The sequence below is a fragment of the Saccopteryx leptura genome, chromosome 8, assembly GCF_036850995.1.
Source record: "Saccopteryx leptura isolate mSacLep1 chromosome 8, mSacLep1_pri_phased_curated, whole genome shotgun sequence".
Classification (NCBI taxonomy): Eukaryota; Metazoa; Chordata; class Mammalia; order Chiroptera; family Emballonuridae; genus Saccopteryx; species Saccopteryx leptura.
The window spans coordinates 1,705,740-1,729,874 of NC_089510.1; the positions used below are offsets into that span (position 1 = coordinate 1,705,740).

Consider the following 24,135-nt stretch of genomic DNA (forward strand, 5'->3'; position numbering starts at 1 on the left):
ACACACAGATGAGCACTAGCTCGGTAACTGACATGGCCTGGACGATGACCTTCACTTCCTGTCGGGGAAGCACCTTCTCTCCTGTCCTTTGTCCACCACCAGGAAGTGGGGCGACCCCAGCTGCACCAACCACCTGGTAACCGTCGGTTTCAGAACAGGCGACGCCTACTACTCGCTCTGCACTGGCGGCAAGCGTGAGGAAACAAGTGAGAGCCACGTAAATCTGGGACAGGAGCGTCACAGTCACGACATTGAGAAAGCCCCTTCCTCACGACTGCAGCTTTAATCGGGGCCCACGGGGGACCCTGGGTCTGATGCTAAGCCCTTCGCGACAGGCTGAACTAACGAGAAGTGAATGCTCACAGCGACACTGCCCAGTCCACACCTGACCCACTACCTGCCAAGGACGTATGAGGACAGGGCTGTGTTCCCTGACAAGTGCTGCCTGAGTTCTCAACACACGCACCCCTGACGTGCACAGGTCACTACCAGGTGAAGACTGGTCCCTCCCTCAGGAACGACATGCACAACAGATGAGAACGGAAGGAACGAGTTTCCGTCTTGCACTGGAAAACCCTGGGGCCCGCGGGACAGAAGGCGAGCCTCCCCTCCCCCACCCTGGAAGGTGAAGGGAGACCCACCCTGGAAGATGAAGGGGGAAGGCCCCCCCACCCTGGAAGATGAAAGGGGAAGGCCCCCCCACCCTGGAAGATGAAGGGGGAAGGCCCCCCACCCTGGAAGATGAAAGGGGAAGAACCGTGACAGGAAGAGAAGCCAGGAACTGACATCGCGGGTGGCCTCACTCAGGCCGCTGCAGGAGTCCCCAGCTGCGGGAGCACACGGACGGACACACGGACACGGGACGGTACCTTGGACCGCAGCCACTTCGCCCTCTCCACGTACAGCTCGGCCAGCCGGGACTCGCCGGCGTTGAGCAGCGCGTTGAAGGCGGTCTGGTGGTGGCCGGCCTTCCGGGCCACCCTGGCGCTCTGTAGCCAGCACTCGCCCGCCATCTCCGCCGTGTCTCGGCTGCGGGCGACACAACAGCAGAGAGAGAGCATGTCCACGTGTGCTCCATGACAACCAGAACACCCCTTCCCAACATGGGACATCCTGTCACGTGTGCTCCGTGACAACCAGAACACCCCTTCCCAACATGGGACATCCTGTCACGTGTGCTCCGTGACAACCAGAACACCCCTTCCCAACACGGGACATCCTGTCACGTGTGCTCCGTGACAACCAGAACACCCCTTCCCAACACGGGACATCCTGTCACGTGTGCTCCGTGACAACCAGAACACCCCTTCCCAACACGGGACATCCTGTCACGTGTGCTCCGTGACAACCAGAACACCCCTTCCCAACACGGGACATCCTGTCACGTGTGCTCCGTGACAACCAGAACACCCCTTCCTAACACGGGACATCCTGTCACGTGTGCTCCGTGACAACCAGAACACCCCTTCCTAACACGGGACATCCTGTCACATGTGCTCCGTGACAACCAGAACACCCCTTCCTAACACAGGACATCCTTATCATGTCAAAGGAGTCCAAACTTCATTTGTTAAAAAATATTTTTATTTTCTTAAAGCGCTCCATGTTATCGACGCTGTGTCTGGAAGACCTATCACTGACCTGTGTCTGCAGCTCCTCCTGGTAAGTCTTCTGCACTAAGAGAAAGACACACGGCAGGAACACGTGATGCTTACACTCTAGGTTCACTTCAACTACACAGGGTAGCCTCAACAATTAAAAACAGAAATATGTGTATGGCCCTGGCCGGTTGGCTCAGTGGTAGAGCGTCGGCCTGGCGTGCAGGAGTCCCGGGTTCGATTCCTGGTCAGGGCACACAGGAAAAGCGCCCATCTGCTTCTCCATCCCTCCCCCTCTCCTTCCTCTCTCTCTCTTCCCCTCCCGCAGCCAAGGCTCCACTGGAGCAAAGATGGCCCAGGCGCTGAGGATGGCTCCTCGGCCTCCACCTCAGGCGCTAGAATGGTTCTGGTTGCAACAGAGCGACGCCCCAGATGGGCAGAGCATCGCCCCCTGGTGGGCGTGCTGGGTGGATCCCGGTCGGGCGCATGTGGGAGTCTGTCTGACTGCCTCCCCGTTTCCAACTTCAGAAAAATACAAAAAACCCAAACAAACAAAATAAACCCAAAACGGAAATATGTGTATGCAGAGAGAAAATGAGGGAAAATAAATACGCTCGAATAATCTGGAAGTACGTTTCTAACTTCACGGTAGCTGCGTAAGAGGAAGTGTGGCACCTCTTGCTGAGGCTGAGCAGAGCCCTGCGGAGGGCCAGCACGGGCTCCTTGGCCCTGTAGGAGTTCTGGGTCATCTCCAGCCGGGCCGCCCAGTCCAGGGCGTCCTCCTGAGCGCTGCTGCCGGGAGGCTGGGGGAGGAGAGGCGCCACGCTGTGCTCCAGCTCACAGAGCATGTGCAATCTGCAGAGAGAGGGGGCTTGTGTTCAATGTAACATTCGTCCTTACTGACCTCACACATACAGCATGTACTTTAAATTAGCCATGAAGAATCTGATGTGTCCAGTTTTCTTGGAAGAACTTTAATATATATCCTCAGCAAATATAAATAGTAACATCTTTTCATATGGGGTAGAAATACCAACTTATGTTTACTTAAATATTTAGTGCTTTGCTGTGATCCCCAAATTCCTATGGATTAGAGAAGAACATATAAAACTAAACTCAAATGTGTGAAAACGAAACTTTATCTCCTACGTAAAGATAAAAGAAAACTTGGATCGTTACATGTCAACCTAACTATCTATACACAGAAGGACCTGGCACGTAGATGCCAGTAAAAAATGCAAAATGACGTCACGTGGTTCTTTTTTACCCAAGAGTAATGGAAACACTCATGACACTTTTACAACAGCCTCTCTCCCGTGTACAGCCGTCGGTGTCTGACTCCGTCAGTGTTCAAGATTATCGCTCCGGGCCCTGCCGAGCGGCTCAGGGGGCCAGAGCACCGTCTGACACGCCAAGGCTGTGGGTTCAATCCCCGGTCAGGGCACAGACAAGCATCAACCAGTGAGTGCACAAGCAGTGGTACAGCAAACCGATGTTTCTCTCTCCCCTTCCTTCGGGAAGACAGTAACAGAACAGAAATAAAACTGGTGGTTCAAACTCTTTCTTGGTTTCGTTAAGCTGTTACCAAAGGTGGTTATACAAACATAGTAAATTCTTCTAACTAAAAACAAATGCTTGCCCTGGCCAGATGGCTTAGTTGGTTAGATCATCATCCTGAAGCGCAGAGGTTGCTGGTTTGATCCCTGGTCAGGGCTCCTACAGAAACAGATCTATGTTCCCCTCTCTCTCTCTCTCTCTCTCTCTCTCTCCCCCCCTTCTTTCTCTCTAAAATCAATCCATAAAAAAATTTTTAAAAATAAAAATAAATGCTTATCTTTTCAATTTATTGTAGTTCAATTAAACCATGTTTAATTATTTTCTTCAGATGAATTAAGAGACCTAAAATGTTTTCCATAAAGTTCTTTCTTACTTCTAATAGTTAATATTCCTTTCTAGTAATGTAATGCCTACATTTTGGGGGGGAAATGTCAAATGCCTTTCTAAAGGGCATTGAAGAAGGAAAGGGGACAAGTAGTGAACACCGATTGCCAAGCACAGATGTCTAGATTATTCAGATCAGCTGTATAAAAAATAAACTATGAATTACATCAGGACAAATACAAGGGTTTTTTGGGGTTTTTTGTTTGTTTGTTTTTTTAAAGACTTTATTTATTCATTTTAGAGAGGGGAGAGAGAGAGAAGGGAGGAGCAGGAAGCATCAACTCCCATATGTGCTTTGACCAAGCAAGCCCAGGGTTTTGAACCGGTGACCTCAGTGTTCCAGGTCAACGCTTTATCCACTGTGCCACCACAGGTCAGGCGGGTTTTTTATTTTTTCTATCTCATGATCGCCTTCCCAATCAATAGAATGTATGTTAGAACATTCTTTTAGACTTTACTCATTTTAGAGAGAGAGAGAGAGGGAGGAAGGGAGAGGGAAAGGGAGAGGGAGAGAAAGAGGGAGAGGGAGAGGGGGAAGGGGGAAGAGCAGGAAGCATCAACCCCCATATGTGCCTTGACCAGGTGAGCCCAGGGTTTCAAACCAGCAACCTCAGCGTTCCAGGTTGACCCTTTATCCACTGGGTCACCACAGGTCAGGCACAGAATGTATGTTAAAACATTTTTAAAATAGGGTGATTGTGAGTTAAAGAATGAAAAAGCCATCTTGTTTAGCCACGCACGATGGCAAACAAACTATCCGTTGTCTATGAATCAGAAGAGTCTGGGCCATCAGACGACATGCGCAGACCAGGGACACACAGGAAGCTCTCAATACCTCACTATGTACTCGTATCCGCGCTGGTAAGAGCCCCTCTCGAAGCTTGCCGCCGACAGAGGCACGATCTGTTCCGCTCTCACTAGTTTCAACGTGTCATAGAAAGTGGCGGCATCTCGTTTCTTGGCTGACAGCAACAGCTGCCCCAGTCTGACGCTCCAGGTGGTCGACTTCCTGTCTGGAAAACAAACCACGGCCGAGGCGTGTGTGAGAGCCAGGTCTGCGAACCGGCCTCACTGGGCGACGTGGTCGGAGGACACGCTGACCAGGTGGTCCCATGCAGCTTTGAACACGTACACGAGGCTCTTGTAAAACAAGCCGAGAGGTTCATTGTGACTTTGCTACTTAAGTCTAACTGTTTACGACACAGTAAAACTGCTCGTATTTTAAGATGCAACTTTACCTGCCGCCAAATAGTTTTCCACCAGATCCCACTGGGACAGTTTCCAAGCGGCTTCCACTCTGTAAGTGTTCAGCTCATCTGTCCACTCCGACCTGTTAAAAGAAACAGTATCAATGTAGCTTCTACTTATTTAAATTTGAGGTGGCATGTAAGATTATTTTCATTGTTTTCTATCCTCTATTAATTGTATTTATTTATTGTTCTGTTTATTGTGTCTGTACTGTATTTTGTTCTTAGATACAATAATTATTTTTTTATTTTTTGAGAGAAAGAGACAGAGAGAGAAGCATCAACTCATTGCTTCACTTAGCTGCACACCCAGTAATTGTTTCTCATATGTGCCCGGACCAGGACTCGAACCAGCGACCTTGAGGTCAAGCTGGTGCCCCTAGGATTGACCTTGTGACCTCAGTGCTCTAGGATGACACTCTATCCACTATGCCATGGCCAGGGCAGAACCTCCTAAATTTTCATCTTTCTATTTCCCCCAAACATCTCTTTAACAATTACTGCCGATGGAGCCATTAGAAAATGCCATTCCTTGATGAATTAGATCGGGCCCTGCGCTGGAGCAGAGTGAACACCTGGATAACCACAAAGTGCACCTGTAAGATGAGCTCCGTGCTTCACTTGAACAAAGGGAGAAGAGGAAGAGCCAGCTGAACACACCTGTGTTCAGATGTTCAGGGGTAAGCCACTCCCAACACTCGGGGATGATGAATGAAATTTCAGGTGAGATGACAGGAGAGGACGCAGCATGTCAGGGGCAGGAGCGGAGTGCAGAGACACTCAGTGACGTGAGGGCGTGACAGTCACAAAGGAGGTATTCCCAGAGAAACAAAGTGTACGACATTCGCTCACTCAAGTCTATGTCTACTCTTAGACTGATTTCAGGAACTCCGAAATATGAGTTTGCAAAAACAGTCTGATATGTATGGGTAATTAATTTCCATAAGTATTCTATTTAAGTGGCACTAAGATAGCTGGTGATGTTTTAGATCATGACTCCACACAAGAAGCTAGACTTTCCCCACATTTCTTCTTTACTAGTACCCCATTTGAACACCTGCTATATGAGACCCCGGGTGGGGTGCACTTTTCCACTTAGTTAACCAGTGACAATGAAAGGCCCCTATATTTCTATGTTATAAAGAAGGTAACAGAATCAGGGAGGATCAATGCCCTTAAAAGTCCTCCTTGCTCTTTCTGTAGTAAAAACACATTTTAAAAATGTAACAAATTAATTAACTAGTATTTGTTTTATTTTTAAAAATCTATAAAAATAAATAGCAGCATGAATATTAAATATTCTCTAATTTCTTTTTCTTTTTTTTTCTGAAGTGAGGAAGAGGCAGTCATACAGACTCCCGCATACGCCCGACCAGGATCATCCCAGCATGCCCACCAGGGGGCGATGCTCTGCCCATCTGGGGTGTTGCTCTGTTGCAACTGGAGCCATTCTAGCACCTGAGGCAGAGGCCATGGAGCCATCCTCAGCGCCTGGGTCAACTTTGCTCCAATGGAGCATTGGCTGCGGGAGGGGAAGAAAGAGACAGAGAGAAAGGAGAGGAGGAAGGGTGAAGAAGCAGATGGTTACCTCTCCTGTGTGCCCTGACCAGGTACAATAACAAAGGAAAATCATTCTTTTAAAAGACATTACCTGTTAGCATGCACTCCATTCACCTGAGTGATTACAGTGGATAGCTGGCCAAGACCCAGCATGGACCTCACCACACCATGATAATGAACGATCTAAAAATTTAAAGATATTTAAATAACAATCGTCACTTCAAATGTATCCTGGGAACCCAAAATGGTTTAATATTTATTTTATAAAACACTATGCCTCTCGTGGAGCCCATGCATGTTAGTTCAGCGTCATCAGGCTTGGCATATGGCAGTCTCCTACCCATGTCAGAACACATCTGCATGTTTATTTAAAATGCAGACAACCTTAAAAAACTCAGATTAAATTCATTATTTTTGCCCAAAGGTGGCCTAATTTTTGGTTCAAATCAAACATCAAAGTAACAAATAACTCTTTAATATTTTATTTAAAGATTATTTGTCATAACTGTCACATAAAATATAAAAGTTCAATGACACAGCATTATTAATACAGATTTTGTGTTTTAGTAACAAAAAAGTTTAATGGAATTATGCAATATTCTTTAAAACTGAACACAAGACTATGAAAAACAAAAGCCCTGGACGCCAAGCCTCTGAGAAAATAAACATGTTAAACACGACACAAAGCAGTACTCCAGGATTAGAGAGAACTTCAGCCGGGATTATAAATCAGCGGTTCTAAGCCCCTTCCTTTCCCGATAAACTTGGGCTCGGCAGCACCCCCCTCACTCAGCTCTCCGAGGGGGTCGCAGACACTGGCAGGGAGCGTGGGAAATCTCAGTTTCTTCGAGTATCACTATTACCATCAAAAACTGATGCCTGTCTTACACCTTTAGTAGCAGGCTGACACTATGTTAATTTTGGAGTAATCTGACACACCGTTTAAAATAAAGATACTCCGTGAAAAATCGCCCTGGCGTGGGGGTGCACCAGGTCGTAGAGGCCTGGCGCTGGAAGGGCTGTATGAGATCATCTGGCGCAGTCTCGAGCGTCATCAACCAGGGAACGCAGGAACGCACGCTCGGCGCTGATTAGTCCCCGGGACCCTGGGACCCGGTGGAGACGGCAGAGAGACTGAGTTTATTTTGGTTTTTGGGAGGGACTGAGTTGTGCGGGCGCCCCGCGGCCCCTCACCTGGTCGGGCTCCAGCTGGATGGCCCTGTCGTAGCAGGCGGTGGCGTCCCTCAGCAGGCCGATGCTCTCGTGCTCCAGGATCTGCTCCTTGAGCGAGGGCTCCGCCTTCCGCAGCGCGCTGACCCCCGCCACCCCGTCCGGCTCGTGCATGGCGGCGTACAGTTTCTGTGTTCAGCCATTGGAAACAATCAAACGAGGGGAAAGACGACCATGAAACACCAGTTCATGTGAAAGGGATGTACGAGAATTTCTTCTCCGAGCAGCGATGAGTTCTTCTCAAGGCTGACGACACACAATCAAATCACTTTTATTCCCAGACTTTCTATCCCTGCCACACTTAAAGACAAACCTGTGTTCCTAACCGTTACTCTAACACACTGTAAAGAGCCTCAAGGTCCCCAACTCTCTTTAAACCCAATTTTAAAAAAATTCTGTTGAGTACAGTTTATAAGTGTTTCATTCAATCTGAAATAAAAAGCCCTGTAAACAAGCACTTTAACATGCTGGTATCTGGATGCGTTCAAGAGACCAAGCCGTCCATCTGGTCCAAAGAGACTGGGGCAGAGACACGCTGAGGGGCATCAAGCTCAGAGGAGGCGGGACAGGCTGGCAGCCTGGGAAATGAGCGGAGAGGGCAGCGCCAGGGAGGGAGGGCAGGCGGTAACCAGGCACGAGCGGGCCAATAAAAGCGGAAGCAGGAACCGGAGCGTCTGAGGATACATAGAGAAGGGGTGCCCCAGGAGTTGTGGGGGAGAAGCAGACGCCTTGCTTAAGGAAGGAGTGGTCGAACAGTGCAGGCTGACAGGAGGGCCGGGAACACTGGGTTTGGTGACAAGAGCGGGGACGGCAGGATGGGGCCAGAGGTCCTGGCGGAGCAGGCCGAGAGCAAAGGGGAGAGGTGCCTGACGGTGAGACAGACAACTCTTCTAAAAGCCATGCGGAGTGCAACAGACGGAGCCCCTGCCGGAGCACGAAGACCAAGGGATTGTAGGAAATCAAAGGGGGTGGCACAGCGTGTCTGTACCCTCTGCAGCCCAGAGAGTGTCAGCGCTCCTGGGGGAAGCAGGATGCTGGAAGGTGTGACTGCTTGGAACAGAGAGCTGAGCAGAGGCCTGCACTGAAGGAAGGGGGGAGGGGAGGGGAGTGGGGGAGGGGAAGGAAGGAGGGGAGGGGGAGGGGAGGGGGGAGGGGAAAGGGAGGGGGAGGGGAGGGGAGGGGGAAGGGGGGAGGGGAAGGGGAGGGGGAGGGGAGGGGGAGGGGGAGGAAGAAGGGGAAGGGTAGGGGAGGGGGAGGGGAGGGGGAAGGGGAAGGAAGGAAGGAAGGAAGGAAGGGAGGGGAGTGGGGGAGGGGAAGGAAGGAGGGGAGGGGAGGGGAGGGGAGGGGAGGGGAGGGGAGGGGAGGGGAGGGGAGGGGAGGGGGAAGGGGAAGGAAGGAAGGAAGGAAGGAAGGGAGGGGAGTGGGGGAGGGGAAGGAAGGAGGGAAGGGGAGGGGAGAACTCATGCAGAGGCTGCAGTATCTGCAGACGGGCAGCGCAGCACGCAGCCCATGTCGGAGACGCAGCTGAGAAGGGAGGAGGGTAAGACCTGAGGGGAGGAAGCGGTCCTCTAGGGAGAGACATCCAGAAGAGCGGCCGCAGCGCTGGGCTGCGAACTGAAAAGCAGTGAAAGCCAGTCCTGGGACTGAGGGTCCCCAGCCACGGCCAGCGGCTCCCAGGCAGACGGGCGAGGGCAGGGGGGCTGGAGCTGCACCGAGCCGGCAGGCAGCGCACAGAGGGAGGGAGACCCAGGATGGTGAGCATCCCGTCAGGGGTCAGGGGGGTGATTGAACAAGGAACAAGGGACACAATGCGAGGGGACACAGCACAGGGGTGGGCTCACAGCTCCTGAGGCCCGTTCTGGCCGCACTGCTTCCCGCCCTGGGAGACGCCCAGCAGAGCTGCTCTCCCGCATCAGTGCCACCGCCCTGGCCACCCCTGCCCTCCAGGCCTTCTCTCTCCTCACGAAGGGTCCCCTGAACCACTTCTCAGACGAGGTCAGGGCTGATCCCTGCTGTAAGGGTGCCTCCCCTCCCCGCCCCCCAAGGTCCGCCCCCGTTTCCCATGACAACAGTGACGCCTGCTCGCCTGACGTTCCAGCCCTGCCCGGCTCCTCCCTCCACAACGCCACAGGCATTCCGCTCCAGTGCCCTCCTAGCCCTTCGCTGCTCAGATCCCCCAGAGCCCCGGGCAGCTCAGACGTCCTCTGAGGTCTCCCTCCGCCACTCCCTCCGCACTCCTTCCGGGACCCACAGGGATGCTCCGTGTGGCGTGTCCGCCTCCTTCCACTTACCACCCACTCGGTCTTCAAGACCCCCAGACGTCACCCCCAAGAAGCTCCCACGGAGCCCGGGCTCACCACCCCGTCTCTCGCCACAGCCCTCACAGAACACGAGTTAACTGTCCCTCCTCAGGGCACACCGATGTCACTGTACCCAGGCAATGACATTAAATCAGTGATTCTCTCTCCCCACGGGTCTGTAAGCGTCTGCAGTGCTTACAGACACCCAGTTCCCAGCACGGCATCTCCACACCCGACAGAACGGACAATGTAACAATGTAACAACATGGGCTGGCAATAAACACGATTCAATTCACTGTACGAACTGCGAACCTGCAGAAATCCCAGATGCTCCTGAATGTCCTGCTTCTTCTCCGTGATAAACGACTCGAAGTGCATGACAGCGCGCGTGTACGCCTTGGAGCGGAAGGACGCCCCGGCCAGCGTGTCCTGGGGAATGAGGTCCAGGAAGCGGGCCACACTCTGATAGTCTTCGTAACCCGCCGGGGACACTGCGGCAGAAGGAGACAGGCCACTGAAGACTTAGAAAAGGGAAGTCCACGAGGGTTCACCTCAACGTCAGTGCCCTTGTGCTAAAAACTCCATCTACGGCACTAGCAAAGTCATCAGCATATATGAGGGGGCCACACTCAGAAGGCAGCTGTCAATAAGACGCCAGCTCGGAGGACTCCTGCCTCAGCCCCCGTCCTCACAGCCCCTGCCGGGGACAATCACAGAAAGTGCCAGAATTTCTGTCTCCTCACCAATAAAAGGAGTCTCATTGTCCATCCTACCTTCCTTACAATGTTGTGGTGAGGATAAGGCACAAAACTACACTAACTGCTGAAAAGATACAAACACGATACAAAAGATATAAAGAAGTTATTAATTACTGGTAACTAATAGCATTGATAGAGTATAGCCATCGGTAGGGGAAAAGCTGAAATATCACAATAAGCCTTTTAATTTTAAAGTTTAGAATTCTTTAACAACCTGTGTTGACATAAGTTGGAAACTTCTAAATGAGAGCAGTCCAATGTCTGAATTCTTATTTAAAACATATTAGTTTTAATAATGATTCGTAATGGTATGTGGAAAATGGAGTAGAAATAAATTTCTCCCAAATTTAAATAATAGAGATAGTAAATTGAGCAAAAAAAGGCAAAAAGAAAAAAACAGAAAACACTAACAGACACAAACACCGCTGTGGTGATTGCTGGGGGTGGGGGAGTTGGAAGGGGGTGGGGGGGGGTGAATGGTGGCAGACGGAGACCTGAGTCGGGGGAAGGGTGAACACAGTGCACAGATGACGTGCTGCAGAACTGAGCACACGAAACCTGGGTCATTTTGCTAACCGGTGTCACCCCAATAAGTTCAATTAAAACTTTTAAAAAAATAAGTAAAATCTGCAATAATAAATATATAATATTTAAAATAAGTCCTTTACTTCCATCAAAAAATGTGTATCATTTCAAATTATAAGAAATATTAAAGATATTATACTTTTGAACCGTTGTAAATATTATCCTTGAGAGCTAGAATGTTCATTGCAATGTTAGCGGGAACGGTGACCGGAGAGTTCATGCTTGGCTTTATGATGCCACTTCCACAGGCAGAAACAGGGACAAACATTACGTGTTAGATAATGGGATCTATCAGCCACATTCCAGAGAAAAACATTCCCCCAGACAGATAATTACTGCCTGTTCAAAAAGTAAAAAACATCTTTAGGAAACAACTCTCGTGCTCAGGCACAGGAACACCGGAGCTGCACAGGTCCCGGGCCGGGGACGCCCGGAAACGGAGGACTGGGAAGAGGAGGCTCTGCAAGAGCTGCTGGTCAAGGCTTCCAATTAGCCTCAAAGCCTGGGCGGGGGGCGGGGACCATGCCACGGCCATGCCAGCCTGTGGCTGAGGTGCGCAGAGGCAGGCAGGTGACAGACGCCGTCCACTTGCTGCAAGGAGGAGAGAAGGTCACAGACACGAAGAGTGTCTGCCACACTCCACCACTTACACACTCAGCCTCTTACTTTAATCCGCAACATGCTGAGCGGTCCCATCAGTCCTGCGTCACACTGACAAGAACTAGCGGGTGTCCTGCCTGAGAAAATGAGACTGAGAACTCAGAGCAGCGGTCCCATCAGTCCTGCGTCACACTGACAAGAACTAGTGGGTGTCCTGCCTGAGAAAATGAGACTGAGAACCCAGAGCAGCGGTCCCATCAGTCCTGCGTCACACTGACAAGAACTAGTGTGTGTCCTGCCTGAGAAAATGAGACTGAGAACTCAGAGCAGCGGTCCCATCAGTCCTGCGTCACACTGACAAGAACTAGTGGGTGTCCTGCCTGAGAAAATGAGACTGAGAACCCAGAGCAGCGGTCCCATCAGTCCTGCGTCACACTGACAAGAACTAGCGGGTGTCCTGCCTGAGAAAATGAGACTGAGAACTCAGAGCAGCGGTCCCATCAGTCCTGCGTCACACTGACAAGAACTAGCGGGTGTCCTGCCTGAGAAAATGAGACTGAGAACTCAGAGCAGCGGTCCCATCAGTCCTGCGTCACACTGACAAGAACTAGTGTGTGTCCTGCCTGAGAAAATGAGACTGAGAACTCAGAGCAGCGGTCCCATCAGTCCTGCGTCACACTGACAAGAACTAGCGGGTGTCCTGCCTGAGAAAATGAGACTGAGAACTCAGAGCAGCGGTCCCATCAGTCCTGCGTCACACTGACAAGAACTAGCGGGTGTCCTGCCTGAGAAAATGAGACTGAGAACTCAGAGCAGCGGTCCCATCAGTCCTGCGTCACACTGACAAGAACTAGCGGGTGTCCTGCCTGAGAAAATGAGACTGAGAACTCAGAGCAGCGGTCCCATCAGTCCTGCGTCACACTGACAAGAACTAGCGGGTGTCCTGCCTGAGAAAATGAGACTGAGAACTCAGAGCAGTGGTTCAGCGATTCTCAACCTGTGGGTCGTGACCCCAGGTCGCGACCCACAGGTTGAGAACCGCTGACTTAGAGGTTTGCTAACTATAAATTCACTCCTTTTTCTCAGTGAAAAGGCCACCTTAAGAAAAAAAAAAAAAAGGTCTTTTAACAGCTATCGCTGAAACAGCAGGACTGACCCAGAAAGGAGCTGCTCTGGACATAACTGAGACCTGTGGAGCCGGTGGCCGGGACTCACCCAGTGGGCACGCTTTGTCCCGGCCGGGCTTGCCCTGCGGGAACTTCTCCGCGTTCAGCGCCTGCAGCTTGTGCCGCGACCACTGCGTGAGGTGGTCGATCATGGAGAACACCGTCTGGGTGCTCAGCTGCCACAGGTCGGACGCGCTGTCCTGGGTCCCCGTGCCGTGCTGGTCGTCATGCTTCAGGACGGCCATGATTTCTGCGTGAACCTGAGAAGAAACCGTGGTGTGGTGGATAACGTGTCTACATGTCAGCGTACTAGTACTGAGCCATTCTACGACTAAGGCAACAACTTTCAAAAGAAAAAACACACCAACAATTAATAATAAATTATCCCTCTTAGCTATAGTTAAGCTAATAAAAGTTTACATTAAAAAGAAAATCTGTAAAAGAGTTATAATGTAAACACAAAAATATGTTTAAATTCTTCTAGGACAGCAACTTCCCACTGGTGTGCTGAGGCAGGCTCGCTGCAGTGCAGCAAGAATTGTTACAGCACACGGCGCTGACTGTGTAGGCAGGGGCACTGGCCTCTGTCCCCTTCGCCGGTGCGACAGAAAAGTGACAACAGCCAGTGCAACAGCAGCTGTCTGGTGTGAATGAATCAAAACTATACCTGTATTTTTGTCAGACTGGCAAAAATGTATTTTTTGGTGCGCTGCAGAATTTTAGTTATTATGTGTGCCATGAGATGAAAAAGGTCGAAAGCCGCTGGACTAAGAGAAGGCTCCGCATAAAAGGCTTGGTGTTTGACCGGCATTTACATCTGGAAGCTCTGCACAGCGGCGGGTGTCAGCCGAGGCCAGGAAGAAAGCCGCTCCTGGGGAGGACTTCTGCTGGCTGTGGCGGCACAGCTGCTGCCCAGGACGGACACAGAACCCCTACCAGTGAGTGAAAACGGGCAGACACACACCTCTAAGCAAGCAGTGGATAGGAATAGATAATTTATAGAAAAGTAATCCAAATGGCCAAAAAACATAAGTACTGGGGATAATAAAAACACAAGTTAAAACAAAAAAAAAAATCTTTTTTTTTTTTAATCTATAATCATGTTGCGTCAATTTAAATGTTTGGAAACAGGAAGTGGTGGCAAGAGTCTGGGAGACGGAGAGACTTGTGACTGCTGGCAGGACGGCACAGGTGTGAGCGTTCTGCAGTCTCTAAGAGACACGTAAGTGCACACACCACAGAAGCCACAGCTCTGCTCTCGGAACCCACCCTGCACACACACTCTCACAGTGTGAGCTGCCACGGGGCTCCCCCAGCACCGTCTGTAAGAGCAGAGCACCGGAAAGGATCGTCATTACTACGGCAGTAGTTACGTCAATCACAGCACCAGCTATCAAGTGGGATTATGTTATACATTATACAGCAGTAGTTACGTCAATCACAGCACCAGCTATCCAGTGGGATTATGTTATACGGCAGTAGTTACGTCAATCACAGCACCAGCTATCAAGTGGGATTATGTTATACATTATACAGCAGTAGTTACGTCAATCACAGCACCAGCTATCCAGTGGGATTATGTTATACAGCAGTAGTTACGTCAATCATAGCACCAGCTACCAAGTGGGATTATGTTATACAGCACTAACAGAACAAAGGGCGGCACAGTCTCACTGAATGAAATTTGAAAAAAAGAAAGCAAGTTGCAGAACAACACCTAGAATAGGAAACTATTATAAAAAACAGAACAGAACACACTGCATTAAAAAAAAAAGGTCTGGAAAAATATACATCAAATTAATAACAGTAATGACCTCTGAACATATAGATTAGAATGGTAGTCCAAGAGTACACTTTGATTTATCCGTATCACTTGAATTTTTACTTTAGGAACATAATAATATGCTACTTATGCTATTATGAAGAATCATTTTTAAAGTGTTACACACTGCATGTTACAAAACTAAACACATAAAATATTATTAAATGATTGATAGAATACTCTCCCTCCCCACCCTAATTCACAGGAAAAACCACGGTCCTCATGCTCCTGTGTCCTCCTCGAATGTCTCGAGTCTGCTGGGGCGTACAGAACACACACGTTCTGGTTTTCCGCACTCAGCATCAATCAGTGTTGACTGACTGATTAAAGGTCGAAGGACGCTGCAAGCCTTCAGACGTAGCCGCAGATATGGCACCGACCCCCACAGCCTACCGTGTGGCGCTGGATGCACGGGACAAACGTGGGTCGGGCAGAGCCTCACCTCCTGCTGATCTTCCGGGGTGCACCCCAGCAAGACGTACACCAGAATGTGCGGGAGCAGGTAGATGGTCACCTTGAAGTCATGCTTCATCATGATGCTGCAGCAGGTGAAGATTTTACTGGCGAGATCATGCCGCACCTGTCAATCCAACGGTCGAGGGACAGTGAGTAGCTTTACACACTTCATTCTGCTGATGAATGTCAAAGGGAAAGGTGAGATTATCTATTCCTGTGAGCGGGGACTCTCTCACAGAGAGAGGGTGGGGACTCAAGCAGGGAAGAGTCCAGCTAGCTGCCGCTCTTGTACCTAAACGCCCCTAAGTGCCAGCACTGCTGAGACCCTACACGCAGCTCCGCTCCCGGGCTGCCCACGACTCGGCCTACACAGTCCTCCACCTACAGCTCATTGTAGAATGCGCCATGTTTTGTTACAGATGCACTTCCCTGATTACGGAATATTTTCCTTGGCTAACATTAAGTTTAGTGTATTAATTTTCTGGGCACACAGATGAGAAAAGTAACCAAAAATATGCTCAGGGCCAGCCCATGAAATATAAGGTTAACATATTTAATAAGTAAGAAACAGTGATTAACTATAGGAAAAAAATAAATAGAAAATTAAATTACTGGGAGTTAAGAATAAAACTGTATTAGTGTGACCTAACACAGGGGTCAGGAACCATTTTGGCTGAGAGAGCCATGAACGCCACATATTTTAAAATGTAATCCCATGAGAGCCGTACAATGACCCGTGTACATTACGCATTATCCAATAAGAATTTGGTGCTGTCCCGGAGGACAGCTGTGATCGGCTCCAACCACCCGCAACTATGAACATGAGCGGTAGGAAATGAATGGATTGTAATACATGAGAATGTTTTATATTTTTAACGTTATTTTTTTTTTTATTAAAGATTTGTCTGTGAGCCAGATGCAGCCATCGAAAGAGCCACATCTGGCTCGCGAGCCATAGGTTCCTGACCCCTGACCTAACCTCTGATACACTCACATCACTGTCTGTTTGTTCTCTTACAAAACTTTAAAGGCTTTCCTTCTTCAAATATAAACGCATCACTTAAAAAAAAAAAACCTAAAAAATTTCCACAACTGGAAGTAATTAACATTTTCACATTTCACATTTTAGTATGTTTATTAAAAAAAAAAACTTTATCCAAATTATGATATGTTATTATAATTTTAAACACTAACATAAATATTAACTTTTTAAAGAGTTTTGACTTTCAAATTTGCCTTAAACATTTTCTTGGAACACAGAGTACCTTTTTCTCTCTGCATATGTCAAAATTTCACATCAGAAAACATCAGAAATATGCCTCTCTGCCAGACCACGTGATGGAGCAGTGGACAGAGCACTGACCTGGGATGCTGAGGACCCAGGTTCAAAACTCTAAGGTTGTAGACTCACCTGGCTCAAGCGCAGGCTCACCAGCTTGAGCACCTGGTCACCAGCTTGAGTGCAGGATCACTAACATGATCTCAAGGTCACTGGCTTGAGCCCAAGGTCTCTGGTTGAGCAATGGGTCACTGGCTCAACTGGAGCCCACAGTCAAGGCACACATGAGAAGCAATCAATGAACAATTAAAGTGCTGCAACTACGAGTTGATGCTTCTCATCTCATCCCCTAACTATATGTGTGTCTTTCTGTCTCTCTCTAACTTGCTAAAAAAAGGGGGGGGGGGAGAGAAATACATCTATTTTTCCATGAAATTTCATTTTTTGGAAAATCTGTATTTTTAGTTTGGAGCAAGTTCAGATCATGTATATTCTTAAAAAGGTAACCACTAACAGATAATGTATCTTTTTACTACATAAAGAATCTTTTTATGATGTAATAAATACTAATAAGGTATCAACTTCCTTTTAAACAGTATTTGGCAACTCAAAATGAGCAGACATAAAGTAACAGACATTTTACAAACACACTAAAAACACAGTAATTTGCTTGACTAAACTGGTAACTGCTGGGTAATTCCCTTCTTACCCAGAAACTGTTACTAGTAGCAATAGCAAAATTGTTACTTTTTATTAGTTACATATTTTCTACAGAAACTTCTATCAGCAGCACAAATATTTTATTCACTGCCTCCCACGTGTACTACACATTCAGATAGGTGTTCTCATTTCCTTTAGAATTTCTGTTCAGGTAACAAATTCTGAACAGGGCTCTCTTACCTTTGTTATAAGATAACCTGCCCAAGATGCTGACCATTCTGCAAAGTTATTACCTAATTTACTTAAGTAAATTGGCTTCTTTACTCCAGACCAATCTGTTGACTTCTGCGAACTCTTGTATCTGTAATTTTGAAAATTTGTGTATTAAAAATATATTATTAGATTTCTATCTGTTAAGATCTTTAGTAAAAGTCTAAGAAACTATAAGCTATCACTCACTATCCTACGACAGCTTGGCCTTTACTGAAACCCAGTTAAAACAACTACTGTTCTTATATTCTTCTTGATGGTGGGGTGGGAGGTCATTCTTAACACATAAGTAACACTTCGAAGGACTCCAGTCTGCCTCTTCTTCCTCACTGCTCCTTTCAGAGCCGACCAACTCCCCTCTTACCTTCCGTAAGAAAGGTCTCCTTTGAGTTTCAAGCCCCCCAGGAATGTCGTTCTCTCCTCATCAGGGCATCTACCAACCCCGCTGATTAGCAAACTCACTGATATTGTCAGTACACGCTCGGGGCTTTCTCTCCTCCCCACGTCTAGTCATCCTGAGTGACTTCCATGTCTGGCTGGATTTCTCATCAGACTGGAACCTTCTGATGGTCTTCTCCTCTTTTTCTTTATCATGACTCCCTTGCCAATACAGAAAGACTTACCACTTTCAAAATGAACTAGGTAGACGCCTTTCTAGGCCACAGCTTCCCAAATTTCCCTTCTTTCACCAGCTACTCTTACACATCTGTCCCCCACTGAGGTCTTTTGTCCCTTGACCTAGCTACACCCTCTTCATCACAATCGTGCCTTTCACTGACTTTCCCTGACCAGCGTGGTCTCCATGGCCCTTCAACCATTCTCTGGGGGACACCCCCTATGCACCCCACTGCCACCCCGTCTCTACCAGCTGGACTCACCTGCCAACCTCCCAGCCTGGGGTCAATCTAAACATCTGCCTCCCCTGTAATGACACCCAGGGCCACTGCACTGAGAAGTGGGAAGGCCACTCGGCTGCTTGTGAGATCAGTACTTCCGGTCCTGTTCAACCTCGGCAGGCCTGTCTGCTGCCCAGGAAGCTCCGAGCTCTGCCCGTTAACTCTCTCCCGCTCGCCACAGTGACCGTTTCAGTCGCCACTCTCTCCTGCTCTCCACAGTGACCATTTTAGTCGCCGCTCCCCGCACAACACCCACACCAACTCCACTGCCACCTGCGCCAAGAGCTCATCTTCTAGACTGCGTGGAGGACAACCACTGCTTCCCAGACTCACATCCGTAACCTTGGCTGAGCTGCAGCCATCCCCTCCTCCTCCCAAGGCAGAGAAGCAGCAGCTGCTCCCTCCGGTCTGACCTCCGGCTGGATGTGACGCCCCTCCAGACGCTCCTCAGGGCCTGTCTCAGTCCTCACCTCTCTCATGACTTCCACGCCACCTTTGTGCCTACCCCTGAGCAGTAGCACAGAACTGTCCACATGCTCTCACACACACGTGTGGAGCATCTCTAGGAGCCTGGGCTCCCTGTCAATCACCAATAAGGTTAGGAAGTGACAGGCGTAGAAAGTGCCCTGTATGCAAGGTCCCCAGCAAACATGTTGGATCTCACCATATCCCAAATTTCTAAAAATTCAGTAATCTCTCAGTTAACCATCGCTATTCTAAATCATCATGAATATAATTCTCCAGGTGATTTACCAAGTTTTATAATGAACTTAGCTAGAAAACTACTAATATCAGGGTGCAAGCCATTATTTCTCCCAGGCCCTCTGAAGCAAGAATCAAGAAGTCCGAGCTATAAAAGTGACCTGTCGAGTAACCTGACATCTTGGTGTTTTATACAGAAGCTTTCAAACAAACATGGCTCAACTCCATTAACACTGCCCTCTACTGACCTCGTGGTTTTACGAGGCGACAGCCCCACGAGCAGATCCCAGCCACACAAACCTCCTGAGTCCCACCACTGAGAGATCATCTGAGAGGTCCCTTCAAGCTCCCACATGTAGAAACAGAAGGACCCTAAGAACTCGTACCGCTTTGCTGAGATCACTCTTACAAATGACCTCTTAAACGTTGCTTCTCAGGAAAGGATAACAAGTGAGCAGCCCTGGACAGGTGGCTCAGTGGGTAAAGCGCTGTCCTGGTACAGCGAGGACGCAGAGTTCGATTCCCAGTCCAGGCACGAACGAGAGGCAGTCGAGGAGTGCACAACGAAACGGAACAACTAAGTGACACAATAAGTGGATGTCTCTCTCCCCCTCCTCCCTCTCTCTCAAATCAATGGAAAATTTAAAAAAAAAACAAAAACAAGTAGGCATATAATGTTGGCTTCTTATGAAAAATCAAATTGAATAGCAAGTTTGCAAAAACGTTAGCGTGGAAAGTTAGCCCCTCCCTCACAGAAAAAGCAAGGACTTGATTCAACAAGCTGGGATTGAAAAAGCATTATTAATGAGTATCAGGCAAATATTAGGCACTCTACTAGGTACATTTTAATATTATCTTCATTTCTAACAATGATCATTCAAGGTAAATAAAACTATCCACATTTTAAGACAAAAAAAAATTGAAACTTGGAAATGTTAAGCAACTTGCCCGATACTTCTGTGCTAGCCAATGCGGAGCCAGGACTCAAACTCAAAGCTACGTGACTCCAGGGCCAAACACCTGCCACCAGGTCAGAGACAGCCTCTAGCAACACAGGCCACAAAACACAGACTACAGAAGAAAGGGTGGAATGCTCACACAAGAAAAACCAAAGTTTAACTGTAGAATTCCATTTTCTACTAATAAAATGTATCTTTAAATAATGCTGCCTATAAAAAATAAAATTATGTTTAAAAGGTTTCTAAATATAAAAATGTATCTAGCAATTCAGTATGCATACTTCAGGCTCTTATAAAGAATTAATACAAGGCTAGGCATGGTACCAAGGTCCAAAGAAGTAAACTAACTTACCCAAGTTTACATATCCAATTAGGATGTGATCTAGTACCTAAAATAACAGTTTCTAAATAAAAATAACATAATTTATGTGTTTCAGTGAGTCCAAACAAAGTTAATAAAATTAAAAAAGGATGAGAAATCACGTTTTTCCACTGATGGAGGTGGGAGAGGGAGAGAGAGAAGCATCCACTCGTTGCACTTAGTTGTTCCATTCAGCTGGGGGCTCCCTGGTCCCCTCTTCTACATGCCCTGACCAGGGGTCAAAACGCGACCTCTGGTACCCGGTCGACGCTTTACCCACTGACCCACCCGGCCAGGGCTGAAAATACTATCTTTAGAGTCGAGGAAGAGGCTGATGAGCCCGCAGCAGACCCGCCTCCTACACCCACCGTGGCTCAGCCGGGCTCTGACCCTCAAACACGGGGCTGAGAAGGTGAGAGAAGTGAAGAGAAGCCCAAACCTTACCAGGAGCGTGGGCAGACTGGAGTGGAAAAAAGGGCACTGAAGAGGCATGTTAAAAAGAAAAACAGAAGCGGATACAACAGTCGCTTGAAGCCACTCACGCCACGAGGGAACTGACACCTGACACAGCAACTAAATCTCCTCTCGGTAATGATACCAATTTTGTAAGTTTGTAAAAAGCCTGATTGTACCGCGACTGCATGAGCAACGGCCGGGTCAGCAGCGCACAGGCTTCTGAAGAAACAGACAGACGTGCTCACAGTGGCCCCAAAGCCTTGAGCAGCGTGAGCCAAACGCACTGAAGTGACGTCATCAGAGAACGCCTCAGGAACATCACTCCAAGAACACTTCACGTTCAAATATGAGGTCGTCACCTTACAGCGTGCGGGAACTATCACCAGTGAGCAAGAAGACAAAGAAGCCAAAAAATAGGCAAGAAGAAACACGGACCTCAAACGGCAAACCTTCCAAATTGTCCATCGGAGCTTCAGAAAAGGGTTCTGTAGTTCCCCTGAACCCCCGAAGATCCCTGCTGACCCCAAAATGAAAATGCTCTGTCAAACCAAAAGTAAAAAGGGAGAGTCTGATGCCACGTGTGGTGACAGTGACGGGGACGGAGAAAAACCAAGTGCATGGGGAGGAGCACTTCGATGGTGGCCCAGGAGAAAGGGTTACAGGGTCCTGGTGTCCCAGGGTGGGGGCAGTGGGGTGACTTCTCCATCGGGAAAGTCAGACGACACGAAAGAAGAAAAGTAGCCACCATTCTTCAGTCTGAAAACAAAACCCCCCGAAAACTGTTCCCTGAAGATGATCTATTCGAAACCCATCACGTACAGGAAATGACAAACATGGCCGAGTGCAGAAGCAAGGACGTCTGCACCGTGCTGTCCCAGTTCCAGTCTTTATTTCGATCTCAGCGCTCTGCAAGAAACTACGGGGAGCAGGCTCCGAAGAGCAGAGCACCCCAGGTTCTCAGCAGACCGAACGTCAGCCCCAGTCGGTTCATTAAGAGCACACAGAGGGGGCCTGAGAACCCGGCTCCGCGGTGCCCGTCAGGAGAGGTGGAGGGGCGGGAAGAACCAACATGGAAACCGGGGCCTGAGAACCCGGCTCCGCGGTGCCCGTCAGGAGAGGTGGGGGTGCGGGAAGAACCAACATGGAAACCGGGGCCTGAGAACCCGGCTCCGCGGTGCCCGTCAGGAGAGGTGGGGGTGCGGGAAGAACCAACATGGAAACCCGGGGCCTGAGAACCCGGCTCCGCGGTGCCCGTCAGGAGAGGTGGGGGGTGGGAAGAACCAACATGGAAACCGGGGCCTGAGAACCCAGCTCCGCGGTGCCCGTCAGGAGAGGTGGGGGTGCGGGAAGAACCAACATGGAAACCGGGGCCTGAGAACCCGGCTCCGCGGTGCCCGTCAGGAGAGGTGGAGGGGCAGGAAGAACCGCCGTGGAAAACCGCTCTGCTCCAGAGAGGAAACCACATCTGACGTCTGATGGCACCTTTCTGTGAGCTCTCCGATCTAAAAGCTGTTTTTCTTCTTTTTGTTGTTTACCAGTCTATTATTTAAACTTGTATTTGAATACCTCACTTTGGAGGAGCATAGAAATAAGTCTACTGTTGTCTTTATTAAGTATGTTCAGGTTATACTTATATAAACCTTCCACAAATCAGCTACATGAATTGGTTTTTATAAATATGCCCCATCCTGGCAGGTTGGCTCAGTGGTAGAACGTCAGTCCGGCGAGTGGAAGTCCCGGGTTCGAATCCCGGCAGCCACACAGGAAAAGTGCCCATCTGCTTCTCCACTCTTCCCCCTCTCCTCCCTCTCTGTCTCTCTCCTCCCGCAGCCAAGACTCCACTGATTCAAGCACACTGGCCCCAGGCACTGAGGATGGCTCAGTGGAGCCTCTGCCTCAAGTGCTAAAAATAGTTTGGTTGTGAGCACGGGCCTCAGATGGGCAGAGAATCAGCCCCAGACAGGGGTCGCCAGGTGGACTCCAGCTGGGGTGCAAGCAGGAGTCTACCTCTCCACCTTCCCTCCTCTCACTTAAAAATAACCTTATATGCCCACACTGTTCCCTTCATAAAAGAATTTTGAGATTGTAACTCTCAGATTTCCTCCTCTATGCTTATCATGAAGAGTGCCATAGTTCGTGGGATTCAGTCTTTCTTTGCTTTAAAAATAAATGATGAGATATATTTAAAATATTAATGGAAAAATATGAAGAAGATGATCTATTTAAAATAGATCACCTCTGGTAAGTTACTCCTGTTAGCAAAACGAAGATTAAGAGACCAATATTTATTATGGGTATACAGATAATTATACAAATAATTTTTATTATACTATTTTTTAAAAGTACAAGAAGAAAACCTGTTCATGAGGAGAAATGGCTTATCTAACTGGGGTTAATAAAGACACTGAGACTAACTTTAAACTTCTATATTAATTACATGTATCAAAAGCTTCAACTAACCCATAATCAACTTAAAGTAGGTTCTTTCAAAGTACCAGGACAGCTGACCATTTTGGAAGCCCATCCTTTTAGCTTCAACAAATGTGCTTAAATACTTATAGAATTTAACCAATGAGCAAACTGTACTTTCATTTTAACAAGATTATAAACTTAAATCACAATGAAAAATACTTATTTGAACATACTAAAAAACTCTGAATGCTAAAATATCATTGAAGAAATAATCAAGTTACTCTTATAAAGTCAGACAAGTGTATGAAACCAGTTTGAAGGAGTCTACCAACCTGGTGTTCAGGTGAGGCTCCAGTATCTCCCGAACGTGCTCCGGGAACGCTCTCCACAGCTGGGGGCCGGGGCCGTCCACCTGCGTCTCTCTGCAGCCGTAGATGGACAGTAACTCCTACAGACGCCAAGTTCACATTTGTGAGTCCACAGCAACACAGGGAAGCGTTCACACTCAACAGTCTACCCATCAGTTATAAAAATACATGGAAAAACACGGAATTGTAAAATTAAGGCTCATGAACTTGCTCAGGACCTTTATTTCAATGCTTAGAATCAATTTAGGTGACTCAGTCAAGGTCACAAAGCTGGGGCAGTACGTGAACATGCAGTTTATGTTCTATATATAGCATGTATTGAAATAATAAGAGTAAGAGCTATCTGGGCCCTGGCCAGTTGGTAGAGTGTTGGCCGGGCGTGTGGAAGTCCCGGGTTCAATTCCTGGTCAGGGCACACAAGAAAGGTGACAAGATAGGTGACCATCTGCTTCTCCACTCCTCCCCCTCTCCCTTCACACTCTCACTTCCTCTCTCTCTTTCCCTCCCAC

The 24,135-nt window shown here is 48.5% G+C and overlaps 1 protein-coding gene and 1 long non-coding RNA gene across 3 annotated transcripts in view; one reads left to right on the top strand and one right to left on the bottom strand.

The window, feature by feature from the left end:
• The window catches only part of LOC136379798 (uncharacterized), a 555,021-nt gene that overhangs the window by 354,622 nt on the left and 176,264 nt on the right, over nucleotides 1-24,135 (top strand). The gene's annotated exons all lie outside the window — the stretch shown is intronic.
• Nucleotides 1-24,135, bottom strand: part of ATR (ATR serine/threonine kinase) — a 113,882-nt gene that overhangs the window by 35,997 nt on the left and 53,750 nt on the right. For both annotated transcript variants that reach the window (XM_066347347.1, XM_066347344.1), the window contains exons 24-34: nucleotides 23,591-23,706; nucleotides 17,443-17,563; nucleotides 15,250-15,387; nucleotides 13,035-13,245; nucleotides 10,189-10,367; nucleotides 7,541-7,705; nucleotides 6,438-6,529; nucleotides 4,778-4,869; nucleotides 4,375-4,552; nucleotides 2,274-2,453; nucleotides 870-1,029 (exon numbers count right to left, since the gene is read on the bottom strand). In XM_066347347.1, coding sequence (XP_066203444.1) covers nucleotides 870-1,029; nucleotides 2,274-2,453; nucleotides 4,375-4,552; nucleotides 4,778-4,869; nucleotides 6,438-6,529; nucleotides 7,541-7,705; nucleotides 10,189-10,367; nucleotides 13,035-13,245; nucleotides 15,250-15,387; nucleotides 17,443-17,563; nucleotides 23,591-23,706 — 1,632 coding nt within the window. The remainder of the gene's footprint in view (nucleotides 1-869; nucleotides 1,030-2,273; nucleotides 2,454-4,374; nucleotides 4,553-4,777; nucleotides 4,870-6,437; nucleotides 6,530-7,540; nucleotides 7,706-10,188; nucleotides 10,368-13,034; nucleotides 13,246-15,249; nucleotides 15,388-17,442; nucleotides 17,564-23,590; nucleotides 23,707-24,135) is intronic.